This window comes from Bubalus bubalis, chromosome X (genome assembly GCF_019923935.1).
Source record: "Bubalus bubalis isolate 160015118507 breed Murrah chromosome X, NDDB_SH_1, whole genome shotgun sequence".
Classification (NCBI taxonomy): domain Eukaryota; kingdom Metazoa; phylum Chordata; class Mammalia; order Artiodactyla; family Bovidae; genus Bubalus; species Bubalus bubalis.
In genome coordinates, this window is record NC_059181.1 from 127,371,490 (window position 1) to 127,388,430 (window position 16,941).

The window sequence follows — 16,941 nt, forward strand, 5'->3', positions numbered from 1 at the left end:
AAATCTAGGGGGAATTTTTTGATGAGGAAGATTTTGCATGGACTTACAGTTTTCTCCTCACAGATTGTTTATTAGTAGCAAGGAAGAGGAAAAACAATAATTATATAGTGGAGAAATTGGGCAACACCTTGACCCAAAATGACAACAATCTTTTTTTAAAAATGGCACTTCAAAAATATCAGTATCATGAAAGACAAAAAAAGGCTGTTTCAGATGAAAGGACAACAAAGTAACACGACACAGTGCATGATTCTAGAGCCAATCTTATATGGCAGGAAAAATTGGCATAAAGTATACTATTCAATGGGCTTCCCAGGTGGCTCAGTGGGTAAAGAATCCATCTGCAATGCAGGAGTCACAGGATCCTCGGTTCCATCCCTGGGTAGGGAAGATCCCCTGAAGGAGGGCATGGCAACCCACTTCAGCATTCTTGCCTGGAGAATCTCATGGACAGAGAAGCCTGGCAAGTTACAGTCCACGAGGTCACAGAGTTGGACACAACTGAAGTGACTGAGCACACACACATACTATTGAACAGGTTAAAGTAGTATAACAAGGTTAAATTTACTGAAGTTGGTAACTGTGGCTATGTAAGAGAGTATCCTTATTGCTAGGAAATACCCTTTGCAATATTTAGGAGTAAAGGCCAGAATACCTGTAAATTATCTTCAAATGGTTCAGAAAAAATGTTATGTATCTTTCTCTATCTATTTGGTTCCAGGGGAGGGGGAAGGGGGCACCTCAATGTAAATGATAAAGCAAATGGGGCAAAATATTATCAGTTAGTACATCTGGGTCAAGAGTATGTGAGTGTACTTTGCACTATTATTATTTAATCTCAAAAGTAAATTGTTTCAAAAGTGCAATAGCTCCCTAAATTGGTGAAGAATCGCCATCTAGCTACCTCTTAATCGCTCTTTATTGTGTGTCCGGCACTTTCCTGGGCCCGCTGGGGAGCTGTAAATGATGTTTCTACCCTAAGGAAGCTTAACATCTCTTGAAGAATGAAGTCTCTCAAATGAGAAGCAGAGAAGATTAAACAATTTCAGCCAGGAGGTTTTTGAAAAGGAAGAAGAGATCAAAACAGGTGGATGGGGTCAAGAAAGTCTTCAAGGAGAAGATAGGCCTGAAGCTCAATGGCAGGATTTTTTTAACTTTTAATTTTGTATTGGGGTATAGCCGATTAACAATGTTGTGATAGTTTCAGATGAACATTAAGGGGACTCAGCTGAGTGGGGGCTTTTCAAACACAAAAGGACACTGCTTAACTTCAGTTGCTCACAACTGGAGCCCAGGTTGCTTAGCCATTTTGAAGGTATTAGAAGCCTGGTTCTGTCCCTAAAAGCAGTTGGCGTTCTCACTGCTCAGTAAGTCCCTAGGAACTGGCTCTCAGCACCCCAGCAGACCCTTGCCCCCATCTATGCTCTAGCAAAATGATATACAAATTTTAGTTAACCAAGCCCATTTCCCCACCAACTTGCATTAAAATATCAGCCATTTGTCTTCATTTCTGATTTCTTTTGACCAGCCAGTCACTTCTAAGACCTTTAGGCTTTGTGATGCATTCATCTATGCATGCTCAGTCGTGTCTGACTCTGTGACTCCATGGACTGTAGCCCACCAGTCTTCTCTGTCCATGGAATTTTCAAGGCAAGAATACTAGAATGGCTTGCCATTTCCTACTCCAGGGGATCTTCCCAATCCAGAGATCGAACCTGTGTCTCCTGCTTTGGCAGGCAGATTCTTTACCACTAGCGCCACCTATGATGTGTTAAACAAGCACCAAAATGCATTAGAAGTGGGGTCGACAAACGGTGGCCCACAGGCCAAATCCAGTCACACTCCCTGTGTTTATATGACCCTCCCATGGACGGAGGAGCCTGGTGGGCTACAGTCCATGGGGTCTCGAAGAGTCGGACATGACTGAGCGACTTCACTTTCACTTTTCACTTTCATGCATTGGAGAAGGAAATGGCAACCCACTCCAGTGCTCTTGCCTGGAGAATCCCAGGGACGGGGGAGCCTGGTGGGCTGCCGTCTATGGGGTCGCACAGAGTCGGACGTGACTGAAGCGACGCAGCAGCAGCAGCAGCATGCTAAGAATGGTCTTTACATTTTAAATGGTTGGAAGAAATATAAATAATAATAAGTCAGGACATGTGAAAATGAAACCCACACATGAATTTCAAATTTCAGTGTCCATAAATGCAGTTTTATTAGTGCACAGTCACGTTCATCCTTTTATGTATTATCAATGGCTGGTTTTGGTCTGTACTGAGCAGTAAAATAGTTTCTGACACCATGTGGCCTGTGAAGCCTAAAATATTTGCCTGCTGGCCCTTTACAGGAAAAGTTTGCTGACCCGTGGCCCAGAGCAATGGTTCTCAATTTGGGGCAATTTTGCCCTCCAGGGGACGTTTGGCATTATCTGGAGACAGTTTTGTTTGTCAGAACTGGGGATGGGGTAGTATAGTGTGCTACTGACATCTAGTGGGTAGGGATGCTACAATGCACACGTCGGCCTCCGCAACAAAGAATTATCTGGTCTCAAAAGACAATAGTGCTGAGGGTGAGAAACCATGGATTGGAAGAACCTAAGATACTTCTAGTAAAGGGGAAACTCCATCCTTAATAGGAATTTCCTTTAGTGAACACCCACCTCCTTAGTTTACAGTAGCTCACAAAACCGTTGCAATCATTGCTGCAAGGGAGTTGCTGATATTCTTTACAGGGAGGTTTTTGACCACAACTTGCCCCCAAACACACACAGCTAGCAAGTCTGTCTGGCTCCAGAACCGGTATTTTTCCACACCTCCAGGAGGCCGGGGGCTCAGTGACGTCATGGGCGATTGTTGTCCCGCTCGGCTGCTCTCTAGTGTGCGAGTTGCACAGATGCAGGCCAGCGTCATTTTCCCTGGTACCCCTTCCCTTCAGAGGTCTCCAAGGGCTTGGTACAGAGAGGGTACCGACCACCTTCTGGTCTCCAGCATCTGGCTATTTGGGAAATGAAGGCGAGGAAAAGGAAATTCCACCACGATTGCGGCCAGAATTATGAAAACTGACCACTGTCCCTCTTGCCCACTTGAATGCTGGGAGGGACAAGGAAGCTTCCCTCTCTAGTAGACCCTATTTATAGAAGGCTTTTGGAGTCATGCCCATGAATTTTCAGGATGTTCACATCACAGTAATAATAAGAGAAGCCATGCAGCACAGTCCTTTTCCTTCTGGAATTAAAACTCAACCGACTCTTATTCTTATTCTATAGGATCTGGCACTCCACTTTCTCCATCTATTATCCTAGATGAACTCAACGGATCAGTGAAATCCATGCTAATGAAGAAAAAGTAAAGGACTCCCCCCCCGCCCCGCCCCGCAAGCCCGTGGAAATTTCAAACCCAGATGAGGGGTGTGGTCACAGTAGCCCACCCAGGAAGGTTGCAAATGGGCTGATGGTGTCTCCCTGAGCCCCTCAAATCACCCCCTTGAAAGGAAGCCACCCACTCCTCCTAAGGCAAACTCCTCCTAAGGCATCACCTAATAATCACACAGCTACTGAGCATTTCTTTGAATTTTATTGAAAATTGACATGGACATTATAAAGGTATCAAGCTAAACAGTGCTGGTTTTGGGATGTTTCTCCTGGTGAATGAAAGCCCCAGAGGGGCAGTGACTGGTCACATCTCTGAGCAAAAAGAACAAAGGAGAAGAAAGGAAGAATGAACACAGATTTTGGAAAACATGCAAAGAGGCTCTCTCAAGAGACACGGGACAATGGAATGGTAATGGTCGTAGGGCTATATGGGGATGAGCACACTCACATGGTATTTTGATCCAAGTTAAACCAATGAATTTGGGGCAGATTTATCAACATCAAAGCTCTCCCTCCAGGTCCCACATTGAGCAGAAACCTCTCTCAAAACCCCAACTGCCTTGGAAGGCTGAATGGAGTAATTTTGCTCTCACTAAGCTTAAACTCCCCCATCTCTCCTTTCCTTTCTCCACCTGAATGTTAGTAGATCGACTCGCCCCACTTGCTGAGGGGGTCTGCAGAAGGTCTGTGAATGCTGAAGAAGATATGAATGTTGCTTGACTTTCTTGTCCATATTCAGAAATGTTTAATAGTGGCTGTAGACAATCAACCCATTGAACCAGAGAAATGGTGTTTAAAAGGAAAAACAGAAAACTCAAATGAAAAACTTGTGAACAGTACTTCCACACCCACAGCTGAGGTCTCCTGCCTCAGTCACTTACACTTGGGTGAGTCATCCTGCAGTTGTCTCTCTGAGGTTACATTGGGTCCATTCTCCAGCTCGGACGGATCTTTTCCTGCCTTGTTAGGTTAGGACAAGACACTTCCATTTAAAATACCATGTAAGTTGGGAGAGAGCTTCTTGCCTGGACACATGAACACTTGTTGAGAGAGAGAGTGTGTGTGTGTACGCGCGTGAGCACACAATTTGGAGGGAGAGGGAATTGGTTGGTTTCTGGTTTGAGACAATATGGAAACCCTAACTCTTCTATAATGGTAGTCTTCTCCTTTAGACTTAGTGCAGCTGCTGAAGACAAGATTAAAAAAAGCTGGAGAGGGAAAGAGAAAGAAAACATGAAATTAGCCAAAGAAAAAGGACATTCAAAGTAAGACAGGGTCAGGGAGGTGGGCAGTGTGAAGTAGCACAGATTATACATGGAGAAGACAGGTGAGAAATGGGTCACGATGGGCCATCACCACTGGAAAATCTGCTGAGAAGGTTTTAAGAACACCACACACCAGTTTCAAGCTTCTTGTTTTAATAATAAAAAAAAAAGCGCATATTGACAGCCACATGTGAATGCCAAATGATTAAAACAAACAAACAAAAAAAAACATAAACTAAACCAAAAGTGATCTATCCTGCATCTAGGAAAAGCAAACTTCTTGGCTTAAGAGAAATGAGGTGTGTGTGTGTGTGTACATGTGGGGATTTTTCAGGAAAACCATTTCAGTCTAGGGTAGGGGTGGGGCGGGACAGAGACCATTTCTAATGACTGGTTTTGTTTCATCAGAAGTAAACAGAGTATTAGGGTAATTTTTTTTAATAGTAACAATTATACCCAGTAAAAAATCTTTTCACTGAAGAAGGAAAAAAATCTTTCTGTTTACAGTGAGACAAGCTACCCGATAAAATAAGCATTTTAATTATTTTACATAGCCTTGGTTGACTTTATAAAGGTCTCATGTTCACGCACAAGTTAGATTTTTGTTTACCAAACTTCCTTGATGACAAGGGTCATCTCTGGCACCTGTTAAACTTCCGCACTCACAAGCCTCATTCCAGACTCCAAGGAAAGCTGAGCAGCTAACAGGTGTCCATGACTCTTATCGTCAGCAGAAGCACTCAGTTCAGCGGTGGGACTAGAGTCCTCTGCTTTGCCCATCCCTGCCCACCCCATCCTCGAATATTTTTCTATGGGATAAAAACCTCAAAGGCACTCTAATGCTAACTATTCATTTTCTCCTGAACATCAAAAGACTTGTCTCCAGGAATGAACATGAACAGATTGAATCCATTTGTGAAAAGTATCGGGTCTCAGAAGACACTGAATTTAGCCTGACTTTTGCCACGAAACAGCCCTGGGACCTCTGGCAAAGTCCCTTCATTTCTCTGCGCCTCGATTTCCTCTTACAAAAAGTGGGTCCTACCTGTCTTCTGGACCCAAATGACTCCTTTCATACAAAATTCCTGCCCAGTCTCTGAAGGTCTCTCAAAGGCTGGGTGGCTCTAATACCTTTTGAAGTTTTCAGAACCACTCAAACCTCAAGTAGTTAATCTGTAAATAAATTTAAATGAGGGGACCTCCTATTTGTGATGCAAATAATTACTGGGGGGGAGGGGATGGAGACCGTTAGTTGTTTAAGTTTGGGATTCTTGGGAAGCAGCTGTGAAACTGGTCAAATAAGGCTGCAAATAAGAAGCCTTTCCCATGGAGACTTGACAGCCTTAACTTAGCATCTCCCTGAGCCAAGCTGAGGATCCAAGTTTTTTTTTTTTTTTTTGGCTTTTAAATCTCCAAGCATAGGATCTCCTAAAATGCTCCACTGTGTGACTTGGATTTTCTCAAGAAACTAGCTTCTGCTTTGGCAGCATCACCTTCATACTTGCTTCTGGCCACTCACCAATCAGTGACTCACCAAACAATACATCTCAAAACTGCCCTCTTGCTTTGCCAACAAGAAAAGATAAAGTGTGTGCATTCGTTTGCTTTCCGTTGTTTCTACTTTTTGCTTCCTGTTATTATCTATTATTGAAAAGAGAACACCCCCTCCCCATTCTCAATACTTCAAAAAGGTCTGAAAATTTGGCATAGCCTTGTTCGATTGTGTGTTTTCAAAGCAAGTGACCAAAAAATAAAAAAGAAGGTCATGGTCAATGCCAGTGGGACTGTGAGGCAGAAATAGAAAGAAGAGGTGGGGCTTGAAGTGGAAGAACATGGCAGGGGCCGGGGACCCGGCTGCCTGGCACCCCAAAGGAAAGCTGTCAGTTACAATAGGAACCTTGGCTTAAAAGGCTAAGTGGAGTCCAGTCCAGCTGTAGCGGGGAATACTATTCAGTACACAGCCATGGATTACTGCAAAGGAAGGGCAGAGAAACGGCGTGTTAGCCACGGATCATTGCCAGTCACCGCCAGTGCTCACTTTCTCACTGGTCTAACACCAAAGTCCAGTGCGCCTCATGGCCCTGACAAGGGAGGGCTCTCAACTTCAAAGGGGTTCCCAAAGCCACTATCAGAGAGGCCCCATTATACAAATCCGGGCTAGAAGTTTTCAAATATCAAATCCTTAGAGGCAAAGTTAGGGACCTTCCAAGGTACAACATCTCTTTTCTCTTCTCCGACTGACAGTCTCACCTCCTCTTCTTATTAGGAGACACATGCAAAATACAGATTGAAACTCATCATCATCAAATTCACCAAATAAATAGACTGGAAGACTCCTCAAAGCCAAACTAAAACACTGATTCTTGAACCACTCAGTCTGGCAGTTTACGACACAGGATGCTTACACCTGCTATTGACCCTGCCTTGTTAGGATGGTGTGGCATCCTCAGGGAAATTACAGAGGAGATGCGAGACACCTCATAACAATTCCATAAGACACTACGCTGGTACTAATATTCAGGTTTATTTTCCCTCCTGCATCTGTAGGGTACTTAGAATTACAGAGAGGGACATTTATGCTATTTTCTTCAGCAGTTGTGTTGTCTGGGAAGGGCTGGGTGCAAATAAACTCATTCCAGATTCTTAACAGAGCCTGAGTGCAGTCACTTTTGAGTGAATCAAAACTGGAAAGGGCTGGGCTGACCGAAGGATCTCCTTCTGGAACCCTCTGAGGAGAGGCTGTGGTTCCTGTCAGGGGCTTAGTGGTGGTTGGGGAAGCCAAGTGACTGAAGACTAAGGGGGAAATCCCTGCTGACTGGTGCTCACCCAGCCAGGCTGGATGCAAATACCTCGGGGGAACAAACAGCATTCGGAGTTGGAACAGGGAAGCTGGTGGTGCCGTAGAGCAGGCAGAGCTCCTGCACATGTTACAGTCAAAGATGGGGTGGGGAGTGGCCGGCTGGGGGCGCTGGGAGGGGCTCTGGGATGCAGGATGCAGCTTTAAACCACGTGACTGCTGGCTTCTTGCCCAGAGGCCAGACTCGGTCCTCAGACTCTCAGGCTTCTATAAACCTTGGCAGGAAGAAAGGGGGGGGGCACGGGTTGTGTGCCCCACAGACGTGTTAAGGGGGAATTAGAGAAAGGGAGGCCCAGCTCTGTTGCGCAGGAAAAGGGCGTCTACAGGAAACCCAAACTGAAAATGAAAAGAGAAGTTGGGTTAATGAATGGATGGATTAATGTAAAAAACAAAACAAAGGTTAGAATTGTCATGATGACTGATGGATAAATTAGAATATAGCTATGTTAGATGGTCTTAAGGTCTTATTGCATTGGCTTCTGGGAACATGCTTTCTCTCTCATTCACCCCCACACACCTCTGAGTGGCGACTGTCATGGCATCGGCTAGTAAAATAATCAAGAGCCACAAGAATCCTTTTTCTCTCTTCTTAATGACTAGGTCCTGACTAGTGCTCCCAACCCAGACACCTTGTACAGGAACACCTTCAGCAGATCTCCAAGTGGCTCAGGTCACAGCACAGAGTGCCAGGCTCTCAACCAGTGATGGCCTCACCCCACAGCGAATGCCAAGGGGGTAGAGGTTTCACCTTCGAAGAGCCCCAGTCCACTAACTGGTCCCCCGGGGCAAGATCTGTCTGAGAAGTATCTGGGGGTGGTGACTGGCCTCTGCACCAGGGTCTAACCACAGTCACCTGGAAACCTGAACAATGGAAATCCATTACTGGTTTGTGTTCACTCTGCACTTTGAACTTTCTCCCGTTCAAACTTCACCCTTGTGACATAAATGGGGACAAGTTGTATTGGTCCCCATCTGACTTATGAGGATGCTGAGAAACACTGCGAGGCCAACTGACTTGCCCAAGGTCACAAAGAGTCACAACCTACAGGAGCAGAGCCCGAATCCCTGGGTTGCTTGATTGTGACTCTCCTTCACACCACAATGTCCCTGAGAACTCCTTGCCTGTGGATCCAAGCCCCTCGTTTTATTTTTTTTACCTGAACACATTTCTCTCATTAAAGATATTGGGGAGGGATAGTTAAAAGCATAAGCTGAGTCTATCTGTACAGTCGCTTCCTCAGAGTGAATACAAACACACACACACACACACACACACACACGCATGAGGATGGCAGTTTATACCACAACTAGTTTTGCGTTCTCATTCCAGTTCTGCCAATAACTCCCTGTGTCAGCCTCGGTAAGTCCCTTAACCCCATGCCTCCATTTGTTCATCTTGTGAAATGAAGATCAGCACCTTCCTCCTCTGCCTCACAGGACTGTCGTAATGTGAAAATAAGATAGCGTGAGGAAAAACACTTTGAATAGTATTAAAAGGTCCTATGAAAGCTCAGCTCTCTTGTTCTTCCTTGTCTACTTCCCAGGGGAAAAGAAACCTATAGAACACTGCAAGGGCTTATGTCCTGGGCAGCCTGGGAAGGCTGAAATATTTTGCTAGGTGAACTGTCCATACATCATACTCTGTCCCCCTGCCAGAGTACCTACAACTGTGTGTGGGTCACAGAGGAAGTGTTTTGTTACAAATACAGATGGCTACAGACAACAATCTCTATTTGGTTTGGAACTGCTCTTGTGGTCTGCTGGGGAGAAGCATGCCAGAAAAAGCCAACCTGCTTAGGGTCGGGGTTGGCTGTTCCCACTGTTTGCCAATTGACTCTTGCTCGTTAAGTGTGGCTTTAATTATAGTTTTGAAAGAATTCATTTTAGTAATGGCCACTACCAATGATTTACTCGGGGAAAGCTGAACCAAACTGGGTCAAACCACGTTAATCTGGGTTTCATGAACTGAAAGCTAGCTGAGCAGGATGCATCTTTCCTATTTTCCTCCTTGAAAATAGGGGAACCGAGGAAATACACGTGAACCGAGCATCAGCCACTCTGCTGGGCACTAGGACTGCAGCCATGGACATACACTCCAGAACTGTGTCTTCCTAGGTTTCATTCAAGTCAATGCACAGGGCTCCAAGTCTTGCCTTTAAGCCAGACAAGAAATCATTTCATTGTTCTTTTAGGGTTGTTTCCTTTGGCCCAATTTCATAGGCCTTATGTTTCAGAAGCCTCTATGGACTTCCTCTTCAGGATTTGCTTGAAAGTAGGATGTTTTGCCAGCTGCCCAAAGTCCCCGGTGCAGTAGCTGCAGCAATTATTTTGGTGACTAACAGCAGGTTCTCCATTTAAATCATAAACTCCATGGTGAGTGTGGAGAACTCTTCTCAATATTTTATATTCCCCGATCCAAACAAAACAAATGTAAAAGGCATTTATGAGACAACCAGGGTATTCTGAACCCTGGCTAGAAATTTTATGTGAATGAATTGTTAAATTTGGAGGTGTGATAATGGTGGCATTGTGGTTTTTTAAGAGTCATTAGCTCTTGGAGATCCATGCTGAAGTAGTGACAGATGAAATGAGATGCGTTTTGCTTTACAATAATCCAGCCAATTTGGGGGCAATAAATGAGACAGGACTGACTTATGTTGACAGTTGTTTGGGGGCTGGGGGTTGGGTACATGGGGCTCCATTGTATTATCCTCTCTCTTCTTTTGTTCCTGTTTGAAAATTTCTATGGTAAAGTTTTAAATGGTAATACACCTAATTATGTTAGATTGAAAATATTTGTGTTCCTCCCCACTCACTACCTAAGTCTAGTAAAATAGATGGAAGCTTAATCACTGCTGTAATCAACCTATAAACTATGTGATGCCAGGGGCTGCTTTATTTACTCCTGTTGACATAACACCTAGCCCTCAGGAATGCATCTTACCTGCTTATCTCCTTAACAGAGGTGTTCATGAAGTTGGTGCTTGTAGATAAGAGTATAAGGAATTCTCTATAGTATCTAACTCTTCCCTTTCTTCCCCTTTTATTATGGTTTTGGGAGATTACATAGCCAAATGAAATTAGAAAATTTGAACCCCTCAGATAAGAAACAGCCACCAGAGGGAAACAGAGAAACAAGTTTCCATTGACTTGAAACCTTCCCAAACCTGGGGCTCAAAGCTGACCGTGACATTGCAGGACAAGGCTTGTGAACCCAACAGTTCCCCTCATCACTACAGTTTAGTTCATTATGAAAGTAATGATGAAGTCTCCTTAAGAAAAAAAAAGTGGCTAAAATGGAAACCTCAAATACCTATCACAGGTTCCACCTAGGCTAGGTAGAAAAGTCGGAAAATACCCCACTTATAATCAGGAAGGCAAATATTGCACATGTACACTTGGAATCAAACTAGACTATTTCTTAATATTATAAGTCACAAGAGAAACCCAGCTAGAACAATGAGGCAGCTTCTTTGATATTAGGTGTGTGTGTTGGGCAGGGGGTGAGACTTGGGGATATGTGTTCTAGAAGCCACTGCCAGTTCTATTTAGAGTTAATAAAGCTTACCAGGGCCCTGGGTATCATGCAGCATGCAGCAAACAGCAGAGTTAACTGTAAAACAGTAAGAGCTGATGAAGATGGAGTGAGCTTGGGGAGAAATCAAATATAATGAATTGATGCAAATAATGAAGAGTTAGAGGTCAAAGGAGATTAGGAGGAGTGGGGAGGGGAAGGTGGGAGGGTGGGCTGGTAGGGATCCCCTGAAACACCAGTACTCTTTCTTAACTTCTTTAAGGGCAGCCAAAGAAAATTCTCAATAGGTGACTCTATTAGATCCAACCACCGTCTCTCCAGAAGAAATGCTTCTACCCTGACTTTCGCCCTTCACCCACCCCCGCCCCCATCATCACCATGGGACCAGAGTGACACCAGGCTAAAGACAGGTCTTCCGGAGGTTAGGCAACTGTTCACGGAATTACGTAAGAAGCCCAGACCAGCAGACACATATATCTGAAAGTATAGAAGACAGCAGGCTGTTCTGTCAGGCTCTCTTAATAGGATGTGTCTGGTGTGAGTGAGGTTTTCACTCATCTCAAAATTGGAAACGGGTGCCATCACCAGCTCCAAATATTCCTAGAAGACTGGAGAGACATGTCTCCTTATGTGGGGTCTTCGGCTAGGGGTGGGGGTGGTGGTCAGTCAATTGGAGCCAACTAGGAAAATGCCTGGTCTGGGAAGAACTTCCACTGAACAGCTCAATGGGGACTATTTATATAGTTGAGTGTCAGTGGGGTCCCAACAAATGAATCTCCTAATTCCAGCCAGCAGGCTGTGAAACTGCCCCAGGGATCCTGTTAACAAACACCTTGGGACTGTGAAGGCAGCAGGTTAGAGCTGGAAGACTAATTTAAACTTTTCTGATCTTAAAAATAGGAATCCATTCCTGCTGCTACAACTAACACACCATTACAGGTCAGTTAATATAGAGTGTGTCAAAAGAGGCTTTGTTCAGGGTAGTTGAATTTTGTCATGTAATACCAAAAAAAAAGAAAAAAGAGAGAGATCGTCAGTGACTCTGACATACAGTGTTGTGACTCTGTGACAAAAATCTCTGAACGAATTGGTGAAAATGCCCAAATGACACTTTTGAAAAAAGAATGATCAGATGGCAAAACTTAGTGCCTTCAAAGTTAAGATATTTTACTGTTGCATTTTACTCTTGGTGAAATGTGGTACTGTTTTATTCCTAAGTTATGAGCCAGGGGACAGAAGAAAGGAAGATGTTTCCTCCTTCTGGCCAGTAACTAGCAATGGAGTCCAGCAAAAAGTGGCTAAGAACAGAAGGCACTGATGATGGCCATGTTTTAGATCCTCAGACCACTATAGTTTGGCTCCTCCGGTCACAGTGCCCAAACAGCTAGAGTGCAAGGGACCACTAGATGTTTTCCTGCTGTTGTATAAGTCCCGTCGGAAATCTTTTTCTCTTCTCTGGTTCTGGGATGAGGAATAGGTAACCCCAGCAAGCGAGGCCAGGGCTCGGGTCAGCATTCTTGACCCAATAGTAACCAGGAGCCCATACGTCCTGTGTCGCCAAACCCCAGGGGAGACAGACGGACGGTGCAGTCGTTCCCCAGTGGAGGGTGGGGCCTGCAGAGGATATTAGCATCTGAGGATTCAAGTTCCCAGCACCCCAGGCTGGGGACAACTAAGCACCCAAGAGGGAGGGACAGGAAGGGGTGAGAAATCAGGACCGGGCTGCAGCCTTCAGTGGCAGTGCTTAAACTCTGTTAGGCACAGCCCTTAGAACTGAGGGGGGTGAGGGGGGCTCCAGGGCTGAACCACCTCAGGCATAGGATGAGCAAGCTGGCCTGGGAGTCCTTCCAGCTCCCACGTCCCGGAGGGAGAGGAGGCCCAGAGGCTTCTGCTATCCTCTCTCTGCCCTTCTTTTTGTTCATCTCTTTCTTGTAACTTTGCAGATTCTCATCGTTTCCGCCTTTCTTCTTTCTACTTTCTCACTTGCCTTTTGCTTTTCCTCCCTTTTCCCTCCCTCTTCTCCTGCCTTGAGTTGGCAGGACTTTACCAAGTGGGCGGAGCAGAGGGGCTGGTCCTCTGAGGCCACATACAGCCCTCGCCTCCTCTCAGCTCCCCAGATGTAGGGAATCTGTGGGGCCTGTGGGGATACCGAGACCAGGTCCAGGGGCCCAAAGGAGCCTATCAGCCCACAGCTGGCCTCTATCACCGTCCTGAGGGGATGAACAGGAGCAGAAAGAGGCCCTCACCCCGGAGCAGCCTGCCACTTACTTTTTCTTCTCTTTGTCTCTTTTCAGAGTCTGTGAGCCTCCAGCCTGGGAGCCCTGGGACTGGAGCAGCTCAGCCGCCGTCTTCCTCTGTTTGAAAGCGTTCACTTCGTCATCCAGGGATTTCTTCTTATCCTCCAGCTTCTTCTTCTCGTCCTGGTGTAGTTTCTTCAGACGGTCAAACTTCTCATGCAGCTGGCAGGGAAGCACAGGGGGTTTGGGGAGAGCAGAGCTCAGCTGAGTAGAGTGTGGGTCGGGCGGGGGGAGGTGGGGGGATGGAGTGGGGGTGGGGTGGGGATGGGCGGGCTCGTGACCATGAAGGACCCTGGGATCCAAGGAGACATTTCTGCCAGGGACAGCTATAACGTCACCAAAGGGCATCATGTTCTGAATGGTTCTCTTCTGCCATTTTATCTCCACATTTCTGCTCCTGAATATGGTCAGGGAACCATGCATTCTGTCTAATCAAGCATTTTATTTAAAGGAGTGCCCATAGTTACTACATATGAAAAATAATAACATCAGTTATAATGTAGAACATGTATTGAGTGCTTATTGTAGGCCAGGTACTGGCTTTTCTAAGCATTTTATATGTATTAACTCATTTAATCATCACAACAACCCTATGAGGCAGGTTCTGTTATTATCTGCATTTTATGAGGAAACAGAAGGTATGAGAAGTTAAGGAATTTGCCCAAGGTCAACGCATTCTTTAGATGATCATATAATGAGATCTCTCAATAGGAAAGGGGCCTGTGCCTTTTCTTAGCCTCTCCAACCAGGGAGGCTCATTGGAGATTGCAGAGAAAACTTCGACAGTGCTGAAGCTGGTCAAAGAAAACACATGTCCGTGGATGTGGAAGGAAAGAAAAGAACTTTAGAAAATGAAATGAATGTGGAAACCTCAGCTTTGATCAAGGGGAGGCTCAACTAGCCCTGATTAGAGTCAGAAACCCAAAGGAGAAGAGCAACAATGTTCTAGCATGTTACTGTGATAAGTGGATCAGGGGAATTAGGGGTGTGTGTGCATGCATGCTCAGTCGTGTCTGACTCTTTACACCCCCATGGACTGTGGCCCGTCTTCTGTCCTTGGGATTTTTTTAGGCAAGAATAATGGAGTGGAGTGCAGGTTGGATCCCTGGGTCAGGAAGATCCCCTGGAGTAGGAAATGACAAGCACTCCAATATGCTTGCCTGGAGAATCCCGTGGACAGAGGAGCCTGGTGCGCTACAGTCCATGGGGTCACAAAAGAGTTGGACACAACTGAGTGGCTGAGCACACACACACTGGGGGTGTAGGTGACTAACAAACTGGAATGTGATAAACTATCCTGAGTAGTAAGAGCAGCTCAAGCATCATTTCAGTATCTTTTGAGGATTCAGGAAGGAATGGAGGGTTCTACAGCCCTCACAGCACACCGTGGAGGAGGCTGGATGTCCTATAGGTATCTGGGCCTGTCACCAAGTAAGGGGTGGTGGATGACAGACTTGTTGGATCAGCCAGATTCCGCTAGTCACTCAGGGTAGGCTGCTGGTAGAAGCTCTGCTGATCAGTGGTGTCCACCTGGCTTTTGCTTACTGGCCTTTCAGTCATTCAAAGGATCACCTTCCCTCTCTTCCTAAAAGTACGGGGTGATATTTTTCTTTTGAAAAGTGAAACTGAAATGAAGTCAATACTCTTGCCATGGGCTTTGGCAATAACACTGGAGAGTCTTGGCAGATTAAAAGAGGAAGAGACTTGGGAAGTAATTAAGTGCTCCTTTCTTTATGGGTTTCAAGGCCTAGAGAGCTGAAGCAGTTGCTGACATGACCAAAACTGTGGCTGAGGCCAATTAATCTGGCAGCAGTAGGGGAATCAGTAGTGGGACCTTGGAGGCAAGGCAATGGTGCGAGGGCTAACTGCAGTCTATTAGTCATGGCTTAAGTAAAGTCCAGATAGACCATCAAGCCTTAGTTAAAAACTCACTAGAGCTGCACAGATGCTCTTTAGCAGTAGCATGAAATGGAACGGAATACTCAAGTGGGTGGGGAAACACACCAGCTGTCACTGGCTTAGGATTCAACACGGTACCCAGGACTCCCTGGGACCATCTTTCTCCATGGCCATCAGAGCAGGCAGGATGGGGCAGGACCACCAAGAAAGTGATCAACTGTCCCTTCTGAGCTATGAACTCCCAGAAAGGGGGGCAAAAAAACCAGCCTCCCCTGACCTCGAGGGGCAATGTCAGGTCCCGAGTGTTGAGTGGCACTGCCCAATAGAACTTTCTGCGGTGATGGAAATGTTCAATATCTCATAGCCCCGAGTTGCATGAAGATTGAACATTTAAAATATGGTGAATGCAAATGATAAATAGAGTTTTAAACTTTATTTAATTTCAGTTCATTTAAATAGCTACTATATGGGACAGTGGGGGTCTAGAGAATTAAATAACAAAGAGTGAGAAAATATCCTGGCCTTGGGGACTGAGGGATGGAAAAGACACAGATCTCACAGCCTCTCTGTGCCGGCCAAGGCAGGGCTACAGATGCTGTGTCCCATTCCTGCCTGAGGCCCCAAGGTTCCCCCAGCTGCTCTCCTGGGGCAGAAATCCTTGTCTTGCTTAAGTTCAGCCTCCTTTTCCTTCCCACCTAGCATGCCAACCCACATTTTACCTCTTTCTCTGCCTCTTTAAGTTCAGCTTCTTTCTCTTTGACTCTCTGCACAAACATCTGTCTCATCTCCTCTTCTTTTTTCTGGAGCTCCCCTAGGAACTCGTTCCTTTTGGCCTCATATGTCTCCTGTAAACTGCGAACACAGTCAGGTTAATTCCCCTGCCTTTGGAATGGCTCTTGTTCAATGAAAAACAGCCCCAGTGATCCTCCCTGGGTTCCCCCACCCTCCTTTCCTCAGTTCTTGGAGATGTGCAAAAGCAGAAGCACAGAGCTGTGGGCACCTGGCTTTGAACTTGGAGTGACTTGGAACACCTGCTTCTATACCCTGATTCTACAGATAAGGCCCAGAGAAGTGAGATGACTCGCTCAAGATCACACAGCAAGTTAGAGGCAGAGCTGGGACCGGATGCTGGGTTTCCTCTCATAATCTAGGTCCTTCCATCTGCACTATGCCGCCAGGTCCTGGCTCTGAAACTGACCACATTAATGACTGAGTTCAACAAACACTTGATGAAACTCTACCACATGCTGGACACAGAATTAAGTGATATTATGCTAGTCACTCAATACCTGGAGCCAATAGCCACTGTGCCTGCCATCAAGGAACTCACAGTCCGTGGGAGATGCCTATGTTATGTCTCCCTGCCCACACCCACTCCCCGGCTGGATTTAGTTTTATAGAAATAGGAGTTAGCCTGGTAAAGAAGAAGAGGGTGGGTGCTCTGAAGAGGGTACCCTGTGGAAAGGCACATGTGGAGAAGGAATGGCATATACCTGGGGTGTCAGGCATGGCCCCATGTGGCTGGAGTAGTGGAAGATAAGGTTCCTGAGAGTGGCAGGAGAGAGCAGGCGGTGGCTGCCATGTTAAGACTTGGGCGTTTTAAGCAGGGCTGACTTGATCCAATTTGAAAATGGGAAAGACCACTCTGGGTATTGCGTGAAGGACAGACTTTCCAACAATCAAAGTAAGAAATGATGGGATCTTGGGACCTCCCTGGT

At 45.8% G+C, this 16,941-nt stretch overlaps 1 protein-coding gene across 8 annotated transcripts in view; it reads right to left on the reverse strand.

Moving 5' to 3' along the window:
• Positions 1–3,553: 3,553 nt before the first annotated feature.
• SEPTIN6 (septin 6) overlaps positions 3,554–16,941 on the reverse strand; it is a 75,105-nt gene continuing 61,717 nt past the window's right edge. For 3 of the 8 annotated variants that reach the window (XM_044937208.2, XM_044937207.2, XM_044937206.2), the window contains 3 exons: positions 15,943–16,075; positions 13,296–13,486; positions 12,492–12,641 (listed from right to left, as the gene is read on the reverse strand). In XM_044937208.2, the coding sequence (XP_044793143.1) occupies positions 12,536–12,641; positions 13,296–13,486; positions 15,943–16,075 (430 nt within the window). In that variant the 3' untranslated portion in view covers positions 12,492–12,535. Of the gene's footprint in view, positions 4,579–4,771; positions 7,829–11,060; positions 11,106–12,491; positions 12,642–13,295; positions 13,487–15,942; positions 16,076–16,941 lie in introns of those variants that run through there. The other 5 variants (XM_044937209.2, XM_006046110.4, XM_006046109.4 and 2 more) reach the window with 5 other exon arrangements.